This window comes from Ovis aries, chromosome 5 (assembly GCF_016772045.2).
Source record: "Ovis aries strain OAR_USU_Benz2616 breed Rambouillet chromosome 5, ARS-UI_Ramb_v3.0, whole genome shotgun sequence".
Lineage (NCBI taxonomy): Eukaryota > Metazoa > Chordata > Mammalia > Artiodactyla > Bovidae > Ovis > Ovis aries.
The window spans coordinates 77,437,537-77,457,319 of NC_056058.1; the positions used below are offsets into that span (position 1 = coordinate 77,437,537).

The following is a 19,783-nucleotide window of genomic DNA, read 5'->3' on the forward strand; positions in this document are numbered from 1 at the left end:
GTCTTTAATTATTCTCTTCCTCCTCTCCTCCATCAATTTCCTTGGGTAATTCAGAACTCCCCCAAGAAGTTGGGCAGAGGCATCTCAGGGCTGGGAAGAAAGAAGCAACCATTTCCTAGTGCTCAGCAATGTCTCAGGACCATGGACAGCGATGTTGGATGGGGATAGGAAAAATCCATTTCAGACGGTCTTTGCCTGTGGTTACCAGGCCCCTGCTGGAACCCCACAGGTGGCGGAGATGACAAAACTCTACAAAGACATTTTGCAGTGAGAACCTTTCTCCCCAGAGCTTAGAAGCCAAACCTTATACCATCACATACAAAGAACAGATTGCATCTGGGCCCTGTCGTTGTCCTAATGTCAGCTCGCTTGGCATTTACCTTCCTTCCCCAGGCTGACCTCTGATGATGGGGGCAGGCCCTGGAGGCATTGTTCTAGCTGGGCAAACGCTGCAGCCATTGTGTCGGCATGGGAGAGCTGCCGGTTCCTTTCCAGCCCAACACTGTAATTTTATCAACTCTGGCTCAGAGAAACCTATATTTATAATGCTAATTAGGAGAGCACACATTTAATTTGAGTGGAAGACTGTTTGTATCTCGCTGAGCCTGAGAGCACAGGGCTCAAGCGACAACAGTCAGAGGCAAAGCAGGCCTTTCTCCCTTCTCCAAGTATTTGAAACAGGGCTGAGCCTTGCCAAACAATTTCTCTGTTGGATTAAAAAGAGAGGCACGAGGAGGGGGTGAGAGTGCTGAATATGCTGGAGCTCAGAAAACTTTGCGTTTATCTCCCGTCTGCATAATATATTTCTCTGTGCACTGAGAAAACATGCCTCTTATGTTATCTAATTGTTTCCTGACACATTTAGCAACATTTCACACTCTTTAAAGTGACATTAACATTGCTGACAGTGGAGGTGCTTTCATTAGGTGGGCTTTGAATCATAGCCAGGATGCACTGCAGGTCTTCAAACAGGCTTATAGAAGCCGAGAAAGGCATTATTTATGAAAATAGAGACTTGGCCAACAGTGCCCCATGGGTGCATGTTAATTTTGCTGACATGGGCACATGCATGCACACAAGATAAGTTCTCATGAGCTGAACGGGGACATCTTCGTTGTCCGGCAGGCCACAAGGATGCCTGTGTATTGTCGAAAGTCTGAAACATCTCCCTTTCCATGTGTTTTCAACCACAGCGTAGCGATTTCAGACACGCATCAGTCGTTTGGCATGCAATCCTCAGACTGAGAAACATGTGGCTAGGGTATATGGTCAGTGTGATTATTATGCCAACTTGGGGAGTCAGTGCTCCTGGTTTTTCCCCCGTAATGCTTCCTTCTGCCCTTTGAAGGTCATTTTTTCATGTCTTCAGCGGTCTGCATGGAAGCATGCATAGTTTCCCCTGGTGAGTATTCTAAATGAGCCTTCAGAGAACAGGACCCAGCAGTGCCTGAAAAGAGAAATGTGAAGATTCATCATGACTTCATGAAAAAAGGAAGCCAGGCTGAGAGATAATGGCGAAGGTGGAAGTCAGGTTGTGAATTTCTGCTAGGATGCAACCTCACCTGTGATCTTGACCTGATTATTGATCTCTATACTTGTTATCTGGGTGCAAAAGATGATATTTAGAAACTGCGGAGTTTTAGAGCTGAAGGAGAGCTTCCTACAGGTTGTTTTGTCACCTCCACAGTGCTATGCTTTCTAATCTGCCTTTCCTGCTGATTCTAGTTACTCTTCTCTCTTTATCTCACTCATGTTGCAATAACTCTTTGTGGCCATTCAATCATTAATCATAGAGATCTGAATTACTATCTTGGCTCTGCTCATTACTTACTGTGTGACCTTGGTCCAGCCACTGGAACTCTACCTACCTCAGTTTCTTCATCTGTAAAATGGGAATATTATCATACCTTCCAGATAGTATTATTGGAAAGGATTAGTAAGTTACAAACAATGATGTGTGCTAAGCATATTGCCTAGAACATTTTGAATGCTCAAAAAGTGAGTATTAGTCTCCTCCACTGGAATATGGGTTCAATTGTGGCTGAGACTACATCTTCACATTGCCTACAAGTACTAGGAAGTGTTATGTAATAGTACAGTAGCATTGTCAGCAAAAACAAGACTGGGAGCTGACTGTGGCTCAGATCATGAACTCCTTATTGCTACATTCAGATTTAAATTGAAGAAAGTATGGAAAACCACTAGACCATTCAGGTATGACCTCAGTCAAATCCCTTACGATTATACAGTGGAAGTGAGAAATATATTTAAGGGATTAGATCTAATAGGCAGAGTGCCTGATGAACTATGGATGGAGGTTCATGACATTGTACTAGAGACAGGGATCAAGACCATCCCCAAGAAAAAGAAATGCAAAAAAGAAAAATGGCTGTCTCGGGAGGACTTACAAATAGCTGTGAAAAGAAGAGAAGTGAAAAGCAAAGGAGAAAAGGAAAGATATACCCATTTGAATGCAGAGTTCCAAAAGAATAGCAAGGAGAGATAAGAAAGCCTTCCTCAGTGATCAGTGCAAAGAAATAGAGGAAAACAATAGAATGGGAAAGACTAGAGATTGCTTCAAGAGAATTAGAGACACCAAGGGAACATGTCATGCAAAGATGGGCTTGATAAAGGACAGAAATGGTATGGACCTAACAGAAGCAGAAGATATTGAGAAGAGGTGGCAAGAATACACAGAAGAACTGTACAAAAAAGATCTTCATGACCCAGATAATCATGATGGTGTGACCACTCACCTAGGAATGTGAAGGCAAGTTACTTAACTGCTCTTTGCTTCATTTTCCTTGCCTGTAAGAGGGAATGATAATCATCTATAAAATAGGACAATTAATGATTCATTGAGCTGATTATGCAGTTGTTTAGTACAGTGGCTGCACACAATAAGAACTCAGTACATGTCAGGGATGATGACAATGATTTGACTTTAGTGCTAGAACTTGGCCAAGAGGGATTGGGCAGTGGGTACAGCCAGACATCCTGGAATGTGAAGTCAAGTGGGCCTTAGGAAGCATCACTATGAACAAACCTAGTGGAGGTGATGGAATTCCAGTTGAGCTATTTCAAATCCTAAAAGATGATGCTATGAAAGTGCTGCACTCAATATGCCAGCAAACTTGGAAAACTCAGCAGTGGCCACAGGACTGGAAAAGGTCAGTTTTCATTCCAATCCCAAAGAAAGGCAATACCAAAGAATGATCAAACTACTACACAATTGTACGCGTCTCACACGCTAGTAAAGTAATGCTCAAAATTCTCCAAGTCAGGCTTTAACAGTACGTGAACTGTGAAATTCCAGATGTTCAAGCTGGATTTTGAAAAGGCAGAGGAACCAGAGATCAAATTGCCAACATCTGCTGGATCATCAAAAAAGCAAGAGAGTTCCAGAAAAACATCTACTTCTGCTTTATTGACTACACCAAAGCCTTTGACTGTGTGGATCATAACACACTGTGGAAAATTCTGAAAGAGATGGGAATACCAGACCACCTGACTTGCCTCTTGAGAAATCTGTATGCAGGGCAGGAAGCAACAGTTGGAACTGGACATGGAACAACAGACTGGTTCCAAATAGGAAAAGGAGTACATCAAGGCTGTATATTGTCACCCTGCTTATTTAACTTATATGCAGAGAACATCATGAGAAATGCTGGGCTGGAGGAAGCACAAGCTGGAATCAAGATTGCCGGGAGAAATATCAATAACCTCAGATATGCAGATGACATCACCCTAATGGCAAAAAGCAAAGAAGAAATAAAGAGCCTCTTGATGAAAGTGAAAGAGGAGAGTGAAAAAGTTGGCTTAAAACTCAACATTCAGAAAACGAAGATCATGGCATCCGGTCCCATCACTTCATGGGAAATAGATGGGGAAACAGTGGAAACAGTGTCAAACTTTATTTTGGGCGGCTCCAAAATCACTGCAGATGGTGACTGCAGCCATGAAATTAAAAGATGCTCACTCCTTGGAAGAAAAGTTATGACCAACCTAGACACTATATTAAAAAGCAGAGACATTACTTTGCCACCAAAGGTTTGTCTAGTCAAGGCTATGGTTTTTCCAGTGGTCATGTATGGATGTGAGAGTGAGAAAGCTGAGCACCAAAGAATTGATGCTTTTGAAGTGTGCTGTTGGAGAGGACTCTTGAGAGTTCCTTGGACTATCCAACCAGTACATCCTGAAAGAAATCAGTCCTGAATATTCATTGGAAGGACTGATGCTGAAGCAGAAACTCTAATACTTTGGCCACCTGATGCAAAGAACTGACTGATTGTAAAAGACCCTGATCCTGGGAAAGATTGAAGGTGGGAGGACAAGGGGATGACAGAGGTTGAGATGGTTGGATGGCATCACCGATTCAGTGGACATGAGTTTGGGTAAACTCTGGGAGTTTTTAATGGACAGGGAGGCCTGGCGTGCTGCAGTCCATGGGGTCGCAAAGAGTCGGACATGACTGAGTGACTGAACTCAACTGAACTGATTGCATGCATTGACTGAGGCCTACTGAGGGTAAGTCATTTGCTGTAAATCCCTCAGCTAGCAAACTCTCAGGTAGCCACAGTAGGGGCCGTGGCCTCCTCACTCTAACTGTACTACTATTGGGGATTCTTTCTCCAAGGCAATGACTTAGAAATGACTGTATGAGGAAAGAGTGAACTAATCAACTAATCCGTGGTCTCCTAACCAGCTAGACTTAGTACTGGTCTAGTTTACTTTTTCCATTCTAGTTTTCAAACATTTCTAAATTCTTTGGGGGGGAGATTTTCAGCCTTTCTGTTGGCTGTCGGTGGTTATTCCTACGATATCTAATCTTTAGCACCTTATCAAGGAGTGGTCCATGAGGAATGGGTGGGTGGTAGTGTCAGTAGGCAACAGGCAGGTGACAAAGCTCAAGCATCTGTCACCTAGATCCCTTGTTTTATCTTTGCTGTCTCCAAGGCACAGAGTGGAATGCAGGCTTCAGCTGAGAACTGTTTGCTGTCTGCAGACAAAGCCTTTGGAAAAGAAAGCTTCCAATAATGAGAACAAAAACAGTTACCATGTGTAGAGCACTTTACCATTTGCATTGGACTTTCACATCTGTTATTATTTAACCCTCAAAATGTCCTGGAAAAGGGGAATAGGACCTCTCTCTCATCACCTTCTGATGGATGATAATATTTACTCTTTACTTCAGACCATTTATATAAATATCTCATTCAGTGCCTAGAATGATCTGTATTTTTATATACATTTGCTTATCAAACTTTTGAGAACAGTAAAGTTAAGTGACTTGCCAAAATTCACCCAGCAGTTCAGTGGCAGAGCTAAGTTAAACTTCAGTCTGGTTCCGCTGCCAATCATATTGTCACATCAGTGATGGGTACTTTGTCATTATAATGGTTAATTAAATTTCATTGTCATTCCCTATGCAGTGTTAAAAGCTCTAGAGCCTTAGCTCAAGTTCTTCCATCGAGACAACCCATCCTGTCTTAGTTCAGTCTTCTGTCCTTTGAAATGCGGATAATATTTCCTACCCTAAAGGATTGTTATAAGATTAAATATAATAATATATTTTAAGGGCTTGGAAATTATGCCTGATGCATTATAAGAGCTCAATGGATCTTAGCAAGTGGCAATCTTATATTTCCATGAATCCAAGGAGTGAACGTAAAAGTAAGATGGATTCCTACATGTCATGGAAGATGTTTCCCGAGGAAGCTTTCTGAAAGTTAAGTTTTGTCATGGGCATACAGTTTCTTTCAGTCTTTCTCTAAAAGTTTTCCCCCCAAATAAGCTCTTAATATAATGTGCGTTACAGGGGACTGGAAAACAGCCCTGTGTATGTTCTGTAGGAACTGCACTTAGGACTTGCCCCTTCTGTTCTTGGGATCCCTTGTGGCTCAGACAGCAAAGAGGCTGCCTGAAATGTGAGAGACCCAGGTTTGATCCCTGGGTTGGGATAATCCCCTGGAGAAAGAAATGGAAACCTACTCCAATATTCTTGCCTGAAAAATCCCACGGATGGAGAAGCCTGGCAGGCTACAGTCCATGGAGTCGCAAAGAGTCGGACATGACTGAACGACTTCACTTTCTTTCTTGTGTTCTTGGCCAGTATTGGGTCACTCCTCTGTAGCAGTTCCTAGGATAGGAAGCCTTCATAATTATAGAGTGGGAGTGCATCGTAAACAGGGTTTAGGTTCTGGGGTCAACCCAGCCAAGCCAAAAAATAGTCACACCACCACCGTGGAGAATTCCTTAGAAAGCACCATCTTAGCAACTGACCTATTTCCTGTTAATAAATCAAGCAGTAAGTTTTCCCTTCAAGGTTGTTGCAGACTGCTGTGTCTTCATTTGAGCGCCAGAGGAAGCAGTAGCTGAATGTTTTGTTGTTGTTCAGTCACTAAAGTCATGCCGAACTCTTTGCTACCCCGTGGATTACAGCACTCCAGGCTTCCCTGTCCTTCACTGTCTCTCAGAGCTTGCTCAAACTCATGTCCATTGAATCAGTGATGCCATCCAACTGTCCCATCCTCTGTCACCCCCTTCTCCTGCCCTCAATCCCTCCCAGCATCAGGGTCTTTTCCAGTGAGTCAGCTCTTCACATCAGTTGGCCAAATATTGGAGCTACAGCTTCAGCATCTGATGCATATTCAGGGTTGATTTCCTTTAGGATTGACTGGTTTGATCTCCTTGTTGTCCAAGGGAATCCCAAGAGTCTTCTCCAGCATCACAGTTCAAAAGCATCAATTCTTTGGCACTCAGCTTTTTTTTATGGTCCAACTCTTAATGTTCCAGCTACTTGATTAAAAGAAAAACATACATTTAAAATCAGAATAAATTCTTCTCAGCAAAATACTAACACATTGAGAGGCACCAAAACCCCAAGACCAACAGAAACGGCATCCAGCAGTAAAGTCAACACCGTTGTGCATTTGACACACGTGCAATAAATATTTGTGGCATAAATTGTTATAATCAACCAATAGCACCACTCCCTGCAGTGTACGGGCTCTGAACTGGGTACCAAGATACAGAGGTGCATGATCCCTCATTTCTGTCCAATCATTCATAGTCTCATGAATGAGCCAGACATGTAGAAAAATAAATATGGTAACATATTACAAACACAATGATAGAAGGATGTCCTGGGTAACCAGTGGGTGAGGTGATCAGGGAAGATTTATAAAGAAGATGATGCTTAAGCTGAGTGTTCCAGGAGGTTTGCAGGAGAAGGTTGAAACTGTCAAAGAGTAAGGAATGACTTCCATACATAGGGAAGGAGGGAAGGGGAAGATGGATATTCAGTCACCCCAGTGCTCTGATGTGGCTAGAGTATAAGGCATGAGAGCATCTGGGAAGAGAGAATTCCATAGGAGAGTTAGAACGATGTTTCATAGGCACTGAGGAGCCTTGGGAGAGTAAAGGAGGATGTCAGGAACAAATCTGTATATTCAGAAATATATTGGCTCTTAAATGGGGGAGAGAGACACATGAGTGAGGGATACCATTTAGTGGTAAGCTAGAACCATAGGCTAGACTTATACACCATATTGGTGGCTGTCCAATATGGTAGCCAGCAGCCACATGTGGCTATATGAGCTTAGATTAAGAATTCGCTTCCTCATTTGCAGGAGTCACCTTTCAGTTGTTCGGTATTCACATGCATTAATCATTATTGACGTAGAACATACCCATCATCCTGGAGAGTTCCATCAGTCAGCACTGATCCACACAAGTGCACATCACCAAAATAATAATACCATCTCATCTTAAAGAAGCTGAGAGATGTAATTAAGAGGCATGTATCGAGGAACTAGGAATCTGTGGTCAGAATGTGTTTGAGACTCCCTTACCTTGGGTAAAGGGTTGTATTGCCTCTGGTGGAATAGAATTCCCGTCCTCCAAAGGGAAAACTGTACAGATTCACTGCATTTCATCTCATGAATATGAAAGGGCTGGCATTAAGAAAAATTATAGAGATCATATTACTTCAAAAATAAACTCTCCCCTCTATCTAGAGCCCGATCTATATTTGACAATATATCTATATATTCCAAAGTGCAATGCTGCCAGGAAGATGTGCTATATAAACAGGCAACTTGTTCGTGAGATCTAGGAATGACACTCAAAGGCATGGAGCCCCAAACTGTGAAGACAGTTCATGCTCAAGCTCCTGAAAGAGGCTCTTTAACTGGGGCAAGTCCAACAGCCTGCCACTCTTCCAATAAATTATGTATAATGGCCTGTGCGAAATCAGGATAGTTTTGCCAGGGCCATCTGAAAACGATTTGTTTTCGAGAAAATGCTTAACTGGGCTTTAGTGAGTTCAGTGAAGTGTGAGTGAAGAGGGCAATTAGGTCTTCTGCTGTAAAAATAAAAACTTGAAATGGGCTGATATGGAATAGCTCAAGCCCAGTTAAGCTGATACTGCCTCATTGAGAAGCCATAAGAGGTCATCATGAAAATTCCTCAGGTGAGATGCACTTACCTACGCCCGAGCTGGAATGTTCTCCCCTGAATCTCTTACATCTGTAAAGGCAACCCAACTCTCTACTGACAGGCAGGTCTCCCCATCTTCTGGATAAAGGCCAACTGTAATGTCTCTTAGCAACAAATTAGATTTGCTCTGAGGAACTTTTCCCTCTCTTTAACTTAAATCCCCCCATTTGCATCTTAAACTTATTTGCTTGAAGTTTTCTTGGGTGAAGAGCTAACTGGATCCAATTTTTACTTCTAATATCTACCTGCGTGCCTGCATGCTTATTCACCTCAGTCATGTCCGACTCTCTGCGACCCTATGGACCGTGGCCTGCCAGGCTCCTCTGTCCATAGGATGCTCCAGGCAAGAATCCTGAAGTAGGTTGCCATTTCCTTCTCCAATATCTACCTAATTCTTATCAGTTGGAAAAAAAAGGAGCTACTTAGAAACTGACCATGTCACATAAAGGATGTTAATCACAAGCGGTCACACATGCTGTCCCAGGGGTTCTCAGCTTCCACACTGTTGACATTTGGGGCTGGAAGTTATTTCTCCTGGAGGACAGGCCTATGCATTGTAGGATGTTCAGCAACGTCTCTGGTCTCTGCTCACTAGGCGTCAGTAGCATCCTCTCCCTCCCCCACCCCGGTGAATTATGACAACCAAAACGTCTCCAGACATTGCCAGTTGTCCCCTGGAGGGACAAAATTTACCCCAATTAAGAATGACTGATCTAGACTAACATCAACACTAAATATAAGCAGCTAGCAGGGGAATATCGGAGAAGGCAATGGCAACCCACTCCAGTACTCTTGACTGGAAAATCCCACGGACAGAGGAACCTGGTAGGCTGCAGTTCATGGGGTCCCTAAGAGTCGGACACAACTGAGTGACTTCACTTTCACTTTTCACTTTCGTGCTTTGGAGAAGGAAATGGTAACCCACTCCAGGGTTCTTGCCTGGAGAATCCCAGGGACGGGGGAGCCTGGTGGGCTGCCGTCTATGGGGTTGCACAGAGTTGGACACAACTGAAGTGACTTAGCAGCAGCAGCAGGGGAATATAAATATGTAATATGATGTAAAAATTACACACACACACATATATATACATGCCTATTTGAGTTTTCAGATGCTATATTCATTGAGGTCACTTTGCATTCTACAGTTTTGATCAAACCTACTGTCTCTGTTCTTTTTAAAATCTTAGACACAGGCAAGAAATTGAGCCTTGAGTGATTCTCTCACCCTACTCCAAGATCAGTATATTTATTGTAAGGCTCAGTCCAGCTAGAAGGTGATCTGAGTTTTTCTCCATTGCCAAGGACAGAAGGCTACTGCAGTGTAAGCTGGATTGATACCAACATTCGCCAGCATCTCTCCCCTACGCTCTGATGCCCATAGTATTCATATCAATAGACTAGGTACCTCCTGCCATAAATGGTTTCTCTGGGACCCAACACGTTCAATTTCTCGTGATTTAACAAGAAGGGCATCAGCTTATAGAACATGAACATCTCATAATTCTGCAAGTCTTCTGCCCTGAAATCTATTTTAGGTGTTCTACTAAATAACTTTATGGTATTGACCAAGTTGTATTCTCTCTTTGGCTTGGTAACCAGGTTTAGACAGGATGCTTTTGGTTCTGAGTGACAGAAACCAACTCAAATTGGCTCAAAAAACCGGACAAAACAAAACGAAAAAAAAAAGAGGGTTGGGTGGAGAATGAATTGGTTCATATATTGAGAAGTTCAGTGACAGCTGCTTTAGTCCTAGCTGAATCCAGTACCCTGACAGCGCCAGCCGAGTATGTCTCTCTGCCCCTCCCACCTCTGCGGGCCTCTCTGCATACCCCTTTCTCAGGCAGCCTCTCCCCTTGACTGGCAGGATAACTACATTGTTCCAGCCTCACTATCTACCAGACTCAACCCAAGAGGGAAGAATGATAGACCCCCATGACTATCATGTGCCCATGCACACAGAGTAGGTGCTTGCAGGCTAACTTGAACCAGTAAGCGGCAAGTTTCATTGTCTCCATCTGAGTCCCTGGCATTACCATGGTGTCAGACACCACCTTACATATATTATCTCTGGTCTTCACTACAGCATGTAAAGTCAGTGTTCATCAGTGTTAGTGTCCTCAGAGAGGCCCAAAGAGGTGAAGTTAATTGCTTAAACTCACACAGAAAGTGGCAGAACTCAGTCAGCCTGGCTTCAAAGTCTGTGCTCTCTCCATTCCCCACTTGGGCTTTGGAGGACAGAGGAAAGCAGTTGGACCAAGGAACTAAGGATGGTTACACAGTATCGAGACAGGAACACTGTAAGCAGGAAGGCAGAGATCCTCATTTGCCAAAGACTGTTGGATAATCACATCCATTAGAATCATCCAGGATTTCGTTTAGGGCCGAGTAGAAAATGAGAATGGGGTGGGTTGGATGATGAAGGCAATTAACAGGTGAATTTCAACATGAGCCAAGTCCAGGTTCAGGAATAAGCCATTACAGTTTTAGTAAAACACAAGCTGAAGTTCAGATCTTGGTTCTGCTCTGTTCTTGTTATTAACATCCCTGAGTCTCTAGACAGTGCTGCTGTGATCATTGTGTTAGGTAGTTAGAATAGGAAAAAGTCCAGAATGGCGGTGGCTAAAAGACAAGGAAGGGAAAAGCCCACGAAAATAGAACAAAGGAAGGTCCGAGAACCAGAGTGAGGACCTCAGGTAAAACCAACAGCGCTCCTGGCTAGCCCAGTTTACATAGAGCAGGCCCAGGGAGAGGAGAAAAGCAGGTAAAAAGAGGAGCCAAAATTGGGCTGGGGGGCCTCTCTTCTCTTCACGTCTTTTGGGCCGACATGCCCTCATGCCTCGAGGATGTATTTTCCCTTACTTTCTAAGTAAAACTGAGCTGTAACATGGAGCTGTAACACTGGTCCATCCTTCGCTTCAAATTTCTGTTGTGACAAGACAGAACCAAGGAAATTACAAACTCCCCCGACATTTATGGTAGGTCCCCCTTGGACCTTCCTTTGTTCTATTTTCAGGGCTTTTCCCTTTCCTTTTCTTTTAGCCACTACCATTCTGGACTCCTTTTTCCTCTTCTTACTACCTGACAATTGGGGAAGGGTATGTGAAAAGTCCCAGAGTCTTTTTCTTAGCACATAAAATAGGCTGAATGGTTGTGCAGCGGCTTCATCCACATTCCTGCAGCTGGAAGCAGGGAGTCCGGTTCGAGCTGTTGTCAGGGTACTTTGGACCAGGTGTGGTGGCGGCTGGGGCTCCCGTGCCCCAGTGCCCCCCTGAGCTCACCATACCTCGAGTGAGCTGTCCCAACAGCCTTCTGCAGGTTCCATGTGTGGAACTAGGTAGAGTTGAAAAGATCTGATCCATCTTCCAGAATGATGTTCACATGAAACTCCAAAGAAAGTGGGGCCACATTCCTCAACTATTCATCAGTTACAAACCAAATGCTCAGTTGCTCAGTCTTTTTGCAGCCGCAAGGAGTGTGGCCCACCAGGTTTCTCTGTCCAAGGGATTTCCCAGGCAAGAATACTGGAGTGGGGTGCCATTTCCTCCTCAACAAAAGGAGGGCTCAGTCTCAGACATTGAAATTATTTCTGTTTACATACAAACCCACATACCTCACTTTTCACTCTCTTAAAAATAGAGATTTCATAAATCCCAAACATCTGAGGGGAAATGGATAATTTAGTCAGACATCTGAGTAAACAGTAAGTATTGGGAAATGTCATTAGGACAATTGTTTGAATTCTTGAACCAACTGCTTTGCTTTTGTTAACGCCGTCCTTTTGCAACCTCAACTTTAACACAAAAGTGATATTTTTATTAAGTCCTTAAACTTACAAAACCACAGAGGATTTCCTGTTTCTAACTTAAGAATTGCTTGCTTTCTTTGCAAATCATGTGTTGTGTGTGCGTGATCTCTATTTCCAGGAGGTGGCTTGTTTCTGACCCCAGTTAATTACCTCCCCTAGGATGATCTCTATGGTGGCTTCCAGAAGAGAATCAATGAGTCCGTGTTCTTTTTTTTTTTTTTTTTAAAGCAATCTCTCTTCTTTAATGTGGGAAGTGGGAAAGCACAGAAAGAACCATCTGAGGCTTGGGTCTTGCCATCAGAACACCTGAATTCAAATCCCAGCCAGTTCTGCCTCAGCTTTTTCACCTATAAATGGGGATGATAGTAGGATTTTGTTCACAGAGAAGTTGTGAATGTTATAAGAGAAAAGTGCATGTAACATACTTGGCTAAGTTCTTAGCACAGAGCGAAATCACATGTATATTTAATAATGAGGTCATTTCACTTATTTTTTTAATATGTAATCGTTCTCCATGATGTTCGTGTTGTTTTGGTTTGGTTTTCTCCCACCCGTGTGTCTCTGCGTCACCGAGTAATCTGATACCCCATCCCTGCATAGATCAGTTATGCATTGTCTACACAAAAGATTTTAGTATCAGCTAGCCATTAATCTTTTGAACAAAAGAGGAACTTGTTGGAAGTGAATTTGGGGGATTGATCTGCAGCATGCCCTCAATCATAAATTAGTGAATGTGTTAGCAACAGGTGGGCAGAACAGCAATTTCACGGATGATATTTACTGCTCTGGGGATGGAGAGTAGATTGTAGCCATTTAATCTTGGGTGGGAGAACTAGAGTTGGATCCAAGTCAGTGTAAGAAGAAAGACAGAGCTGTGATCAAGACATTGGGAGTGAAAGCAAGGTGACTTAAGCCACAGATGGTGTGGAGTAAAGTTTTCAGATGTGGCTGAAGCAGATGATGCGTAAGGGGCTGGAGCATAGACGACAAATGCACTCTAAAGATATGCTGCTTTCCCCCTCATTCCTTACCCGTGATTTTTCTATTTGATGATTCAACCATTTCCTTCGGAACCCAGTGTGTCCTCAGAATCCTTCTCAACACAGCCTTCTGAACAGCCACTACCAGTCAGAGCTAGCATGAAACTGATCTGTCTGGCTACATGTCTTTTCTTAAATATATGTATTATTGACGCATAGTTGACTTACAGTGTTTCAGGTACACAGCAAGGTGATTCAGTTATACACATTTATTATTTTCCAGATTATTTTCCATTATAGGTTATTATAAGATAATGACTACAGTTCCCTGTGCTATACAGTAAGCCTTTGTTGCTTGTTGCATATCTATTCTTTTATTAGAAATCTAGCATTCTATTCATACTAAGTCAAACAAGTAGAATCAAAATATCATAAATTTTTTAGTTAGGTAAAAATTCATAGGGTCCTTTTTTTCCCCCCAAGCAAAGCTTTACTGGGGCTCATGCCACAGCAGAGGGTAGTGAGAACAAATAACAGTTCCCTTGCTTGCCCACTCCTCAAGGAGGGGCAGGCTTGTTCTTTATGTGGAGTGAGGACAGGGATGGGTCCAGAGGCTACGCAGAGAGGTGACCTAAGTGGTTTGCACATGCTGTGTGTCTTTCAATCCAAAAAATGTTATGAATTGAAACCATCACAAAATCTTACTCATTTGAAAGCAGAAAAATCAGCAAATTTTACTTAGTTCCCACTTTTAAGGTCATAGGGAATCCAATCACACATAATTAGACTTTGATTTACATGGGGATCTTAGAAAACACTCACACACATACACCCACACATATCAAGACCATGTGAGTTTAATGAATGACATATTGCTGCCTTTACATGTTTCCTCTTGCTTTTCAACAGAGTGATCAAACCTGGTTTTCTGTATATTTGCCATGGACTCTATACACACTCAAAATAAAATTTCAAAAACAGTAGGAACTGGGTAAGGACGTAGCCCCTGGTTTCATGCCCATCCCATACTAAGTATTTTAGTAAGAAATCATGATCTATAAAGTGAGCCTGTGTAAGTTCCAGCTTTCTCCCCTGTACTTTGGAACCTGTTTGGGTCTGTACAGATGGTCTCTGTCAGTTGGAATAGTCATGGGGAAAAATGTAGCATAAGTGAACAAAATTAGCAAATGACATAGCAAATAGAGAACAGCACACAATTTGACTGGGGGCAGATCTTGGGACTGAGAAATTTCCCAAGGAGTAGTGGATACCAGCTACAGAATTTAAGGAGCTACCAAAGCATGGGTTTTAAGGGTGCATGGATTTTACAGGAATCAGATAATTCTACAGTATGTATTCTAATAGACCGGAATAACTCCCATGCTTGCACTGTGTTAGGACTTGCTCTTCCATTGTCTGTATGTGTAGAAATTAAAAAGCAGTCCTGTCTGTACTCTAGGAAATGAATTCATGCTGAACAAAATTTCCAAAAGTTCATGAAAAGAATGATTTCACAGCAACTATCATATCAGGCTCCTGGAAAATTGCCCCTGAACTTCAGTTCCACCTCAGTCACTCAAAGGAATTTAAAAATTGGCTCCCAGCCACCCTTGTTCTTCAACATGCAGTTTCAGATATGCTTCAATAATACAAACTTTAAAGCCTATTGATTGGGAGTTAAAATCCATTCCTGCCACTGCTTCGCTGCTAAGTAGATGTCAATGCCAACTTCACTGTGCCCTGGTCAGGCTGCCTCTGTATCAGGGAGCCTTGAAGAAGGTGGAGGGTAGCATGGCTATGAAGAAGCCACTTTGAACTTCATAACAAAATTTTGAGAAAAGCTTTGAACTCTGCCAGCTGATAGCTGCTATCAATGGCTATTCAAAGCAGTGTTTCTCATTTGAAATCTGCAGAGTGCCTTGGGATGGGGAAATGGGAAACGGGAAACTTGAAATATGATTTCCTGTCCATCACCTTCCCTCCTTGTATGTCACCTTCTTCCATTCTTGCCACCATGCAGTTTAGGCAAGCAGCATGCAGACTGGTAAGAGAGGAGACTTGGGAACAGGCAAACCTGGCCCCCGTCACTTGCTGCCTATGCAATCTCACTGTGCTGTGCCTCAGTTTTCTCATCTGCAAAATAGGGGTGATAATCATTTAACCCCAACTGGTCGTGATTGCGCTGTGAGAGGCAGATAGTCATGCAAAAAGATTATCAGTTAAAATAATAATAATGATGGTAGTATTTTTATCAGCTTTGGGGGGAAGTCACATTGATTAAATGTGAGTACTGATTCTGATCACAAGCTGATTATTCAGCCTACCCTTGCCAGAGCATCTGGCAAGAATATTGTGCCTTATGTGGCTCCTGAACAGTTATGAATGAACTGGATTTTTTAAACCAAACTTCATTCATCCATTGACCTGCTTCAGGAATGAGTCTTCTTCGACTGTGTTACTGAGCCCCTAACATTTAAGCTTTCAGGGTACCTTGTTTCCTGTCTCTTTCTGCCACTCCCGCCCTCAAAAGGGGTAGTTAATTGGCTAGTGGTTTGATGTGTCTGTGCTGTTGTTCATCATGTTTCATGTCACCAGGAGCCCCTTTCCTCTTCTCTGGAAGATTGCCTGGATACCACCTTTCCTAAGAATCTTTGTTTGACTCTCCACCCCTACCTCAACCTGGTCTCTCTCCCTGGGCCCCCATAGAAGCATGTTCTTACATGGGACCATCGTGCTCTTTACCATGTGCTGCTGAAATGATGCATTTTACTGTTTGCCTCTCCCACTAGCCTGTGAGCTCTCTGAGGGCAAGGATGATGTCTTGCTTACTTTTGTATCCTCAGTGTTTAGCAGAGTGCCTTTAGGAGATGCTTATGCATTTTACTGATTCAAAATGATCTATCAATAACATTTACTGCACTGGGCAACTGATCATGAAATACAATTACAAAAGCGATGACAAAAATATACATCCAGATGTAATATCTGAGGGCTTCCCAGGTGGCTCGGTGGTAAAGTATTCACCTGCAGTGCAGGAGACAGTTTCAATCTCTGGGTTGGGAAGATCCCCTGGAGGAGGAAATGGCAACCCACTGTACTATTCTTGTCTGGGAAATCCCGTGGACAGAGGAGCCTGGAGGGCTATAGTCCATAGGGTCTCAAAGAGTTGGACACAGCTGAGCGACCTCACAATAACGAGATGTCCGAAAATGCCTTCACAGGTGCAGTGCATCTCAAAGCAGGAACATGGGTTTCTCCTGCCTCGGGCATGTCTTGCCTGAGTTGAAACTCTAACCTGATTCTTGAGTTTGCCTTCTTAATACCTTCCCTCTTTTCGACAACCCCCGATTTAGGGCATATCCCCTGGGCTGCTGTTTGTTCTTGGCTCATTTTTCTGAGTTTTCCAAATGAACAAACCAGCAGGCAAGCAATTGCAAGGACCCCAAGATATAAGGGTGAATCAGGTTAAAGTCCACACAGCAGTTACCTTCACTCAGCAGTTCTGCTGCCAGGAGTTCCCTGCCACAGAAAAAGAGGCGTTGCAGCAGCCTTCTGTGCAGGAGAAGTTCTTGACCAAAGGCTAGCTCCAAGACACTGCCCACCACCTTCCAGGCTGGCTGCTCCTCCCTATGGCGTGGTGCGGATGGTCCTTGTAGGAATTTCCCAGTGATGTCCAGAAGAAGACAGCGGTGAAAGAAACAGTTAGTCGCTCAGTCGTGTCTGACTTTGCTACCCCATGGACTGTAACGCACCAGGCTCCTCCATCCATGGGATTCTCCAGGTGAGAACACTGGAGTGGGTTGCCATGCCCTTCTCCAGGGGATCTTCCTGACCCAGGGATCAAACCCAGGTTTCCCTCGTTGCAAGCAGATTCTTTACCATCTGAGCCACCAGACAATGGTGGCACTGGCCACTTCTTTGAGATGCAAATGTGTCGCCCTTTCTGCCTCTCCTCCCCTTCTTCCCCAGACTAATGAGGTTGATTTTAGTCTCCCTTATTTATCTGTTCATCCATTCAACAGATGCTGTTTGTTAGGAAGATACTGAGGATATACGAGTGAATAAAATAAGTTGACATATCTCCCTTCCAATAGTCATAAGGGCTGTCAAGAAATTTAAACAGGATGACAGGATAGAGCAGATAAATGGGCAGTTCTCAAGAAGGCAAACAGGGAAGGCTTGAATGAAAAGAAGCAGCTTGTGAGTATCAGTGAGGTTGCAGGTAAGGAAGAATGTTCCACTAGAGGGGATGGGAAGTGTAAAGACTCTGAAGATGGAATGGTGTGATGTGTGCAAGCAACAGAAATAAAGATGGTACATTGGCCGGAGAATAAAAGTGGAGCATGGTAAGGGCCCTGTCAGAGGTGAGATGGAAGAGGCAGCTGGTGCCAGTGTAGATGAGACATGCAGGGCAGTGTAAAGAGTTTGGGTCTCAAAGTGGGAAGCCAAGCAGGAGGGTGATATGATCTAATTTCTGTCAGTAAAATAGCATTCTGGCTGCCGCAGAGAAGAGAGAGAGACAAAGGGTCAGAGACAGGTGTGAGGCAAGAGTGGGCGCTAGTCCATTGAGAGATGGTGGAAACGCCGATTAGGACTATAGCAGGAAAGACGGAAGGAAGTGGATGTCTTCCTGACTGATCCCATTTCAGCTGTGTCGATGGATGCTTCTCTTGTCATGTCCATTTTCTGAAATACACAACTACAGTCGTATGAATTTGGACATTTGGAAAAACCATCGAATCACTCAAAATACATCTGCAGCTTTTTATTTATTTATTTATTTTTTTGGATGTTTGCATTGTGAGGTGATTGTAATGTAACTTTCTCTGGATGCTCTCATGACACTCATTGCTGACCTTTGACCCCTCTGTCCTCTTTCCCAGGTCGTCCCATTCCACCTACATCCTCGTCTAGCCTCCTCCCATCTGCTCAGCTGCCTAGCTCCCATAATCCTCCACCCGTTAGCTGCCAGATGCCATTGCTAGACAGCAACACCTCCCATCAAATCATGGACACCAACCCCGATGAGGAGTTCTCCCCCAATTCATACCTGCTCAGAGCATGCTCAGGGCCCCAGCAAGCCTCCAGCAGTGGTAAGGAAACCGTGGCGTGATCATGTGGTGTTGTGTGCGTGATGATTTGGAGTCTCCTGCTAAACGACACCTCTGAAACCAGGGCCGGGGAGAAGGTGGTGTGGGGAGCGAGGAGGTGAAGTGCCTTTGCCATCTGGTGACACTAAGGTTTCAGGGTCTATTTGTTGAAGGTCGTGGTAACTGAAGAGGTGTGGCCTATCTGAACAGAGCTTGGCCCTCCTTCAGTGGGAAGAATTTCCCCCCAACTGCACGTGAGAGTCTGCAGGTCTCAAAGGTGAAGTGCAGAGAGATAATGGAATATTGGATGTTGTGTTACTATAATTCTGGTCATGACTGACGGACACCCTCAACGTGACCAATGCATGTGCATCTCAGATCTTTTTTTTTTTTTTTTTGATGGTTGGCTTCTGACTCTTTCTTCCTTGCTTATTTAGCTGATTTTGCAATTAAAATGTGTTCCCCTGATGTGAATGCTGAATGTCTTGCCAAGTCTGAAGCATTTGAGGGTGACCTCTCCTCTGACCCTCTACTTGTCTCACTTCACTTGAAATTAATGAGCTGATTCCATGGTACCATGATAAATACCACCTCTAAATCCTTGGTTCTCACCGTGGTTTTCACATTCACACATCAAAAGGACTGGTCACAACATTCTGTCCCCCTTTTGAGGATTTTGTGGTACTTGCCTCAGTTCCGGATCTCTAAATCTTAGGTGGAATTGCCCCAGACCCAGAAGTAGCCATGCCTTATTTTGATTTCTGCTGTTGGTGGCTCACAAAACACGTGAATGTAGGATTGGGCAGCACCTAGGGTTAAGTACCCATAGCCCAAGGAGAGACATTTGCAGAAATTAATTGCTCCCAACCTCCAAGGCTTTGGAGTTATCTTTGGAGTTAGTCACTCATGGTGTCCATTAGTATATCCCATCAAAAGCAGTCCAGAAAGTTCTGGATTTCCATGCCAAGGGTGTTCCTTGATGAAACTGTATTTGGGCTCCATCCATGAGTATATGCCACCAATGGCCTCAACCTCTACAATTAGAGAGGACTTCCTAAGTACATTAAAGATGATTCATTCAGGAGATGGAATGATGGACTGCTACTTATGATGGCCCATGCCCTTCTTCAAAGCCAGCCCTGATATATTTAGTAAACTCATATTCTTTTTCAAAAAAAAAATTACCTAATCAAATCTCTCATCAAATGAGCAATCCATTGTTGATATTATGAAGGCCTTTAATCTACCATAAATCTTTATTAGAACTCATCAGAGCTTCTAGTTTGAGAGAAATGTGATTATGGCACTCTTAAAATGACATTACATCATTGGGGTGATTGGTTTATCATTTGGAGAAGAGACATCAATCATAACTAGCATAACCACACAGTAAATGAATTCAACCTTTC

The 19,783-nt window shown here is 43.4% G+C and overlaps 1 protein-coding gene across 1 annotated transcript in view; it reads left to right on the forward strand.

The window, feature by feature from the left end:
- The window catches only part of TENM2 (teneurin transmembrane protein 2), a 1,394,720-nt gene that overhangs the window by 951,169 nt on the left and 423,768 nt on the right, over positions 1 to 19,783 (forward strand). The window contains exon 6 of the mRNA XM_060415963.1: positions 18,168 to 18,377. Within this exon, the coding sequence (XP_060271946.1) occupies positions 18,168 to 18,377 (210 nt within the window). The remainder of the gene's footprint in view (positions 1 to 18,167; positions 18,378 to 19,783) is intronic.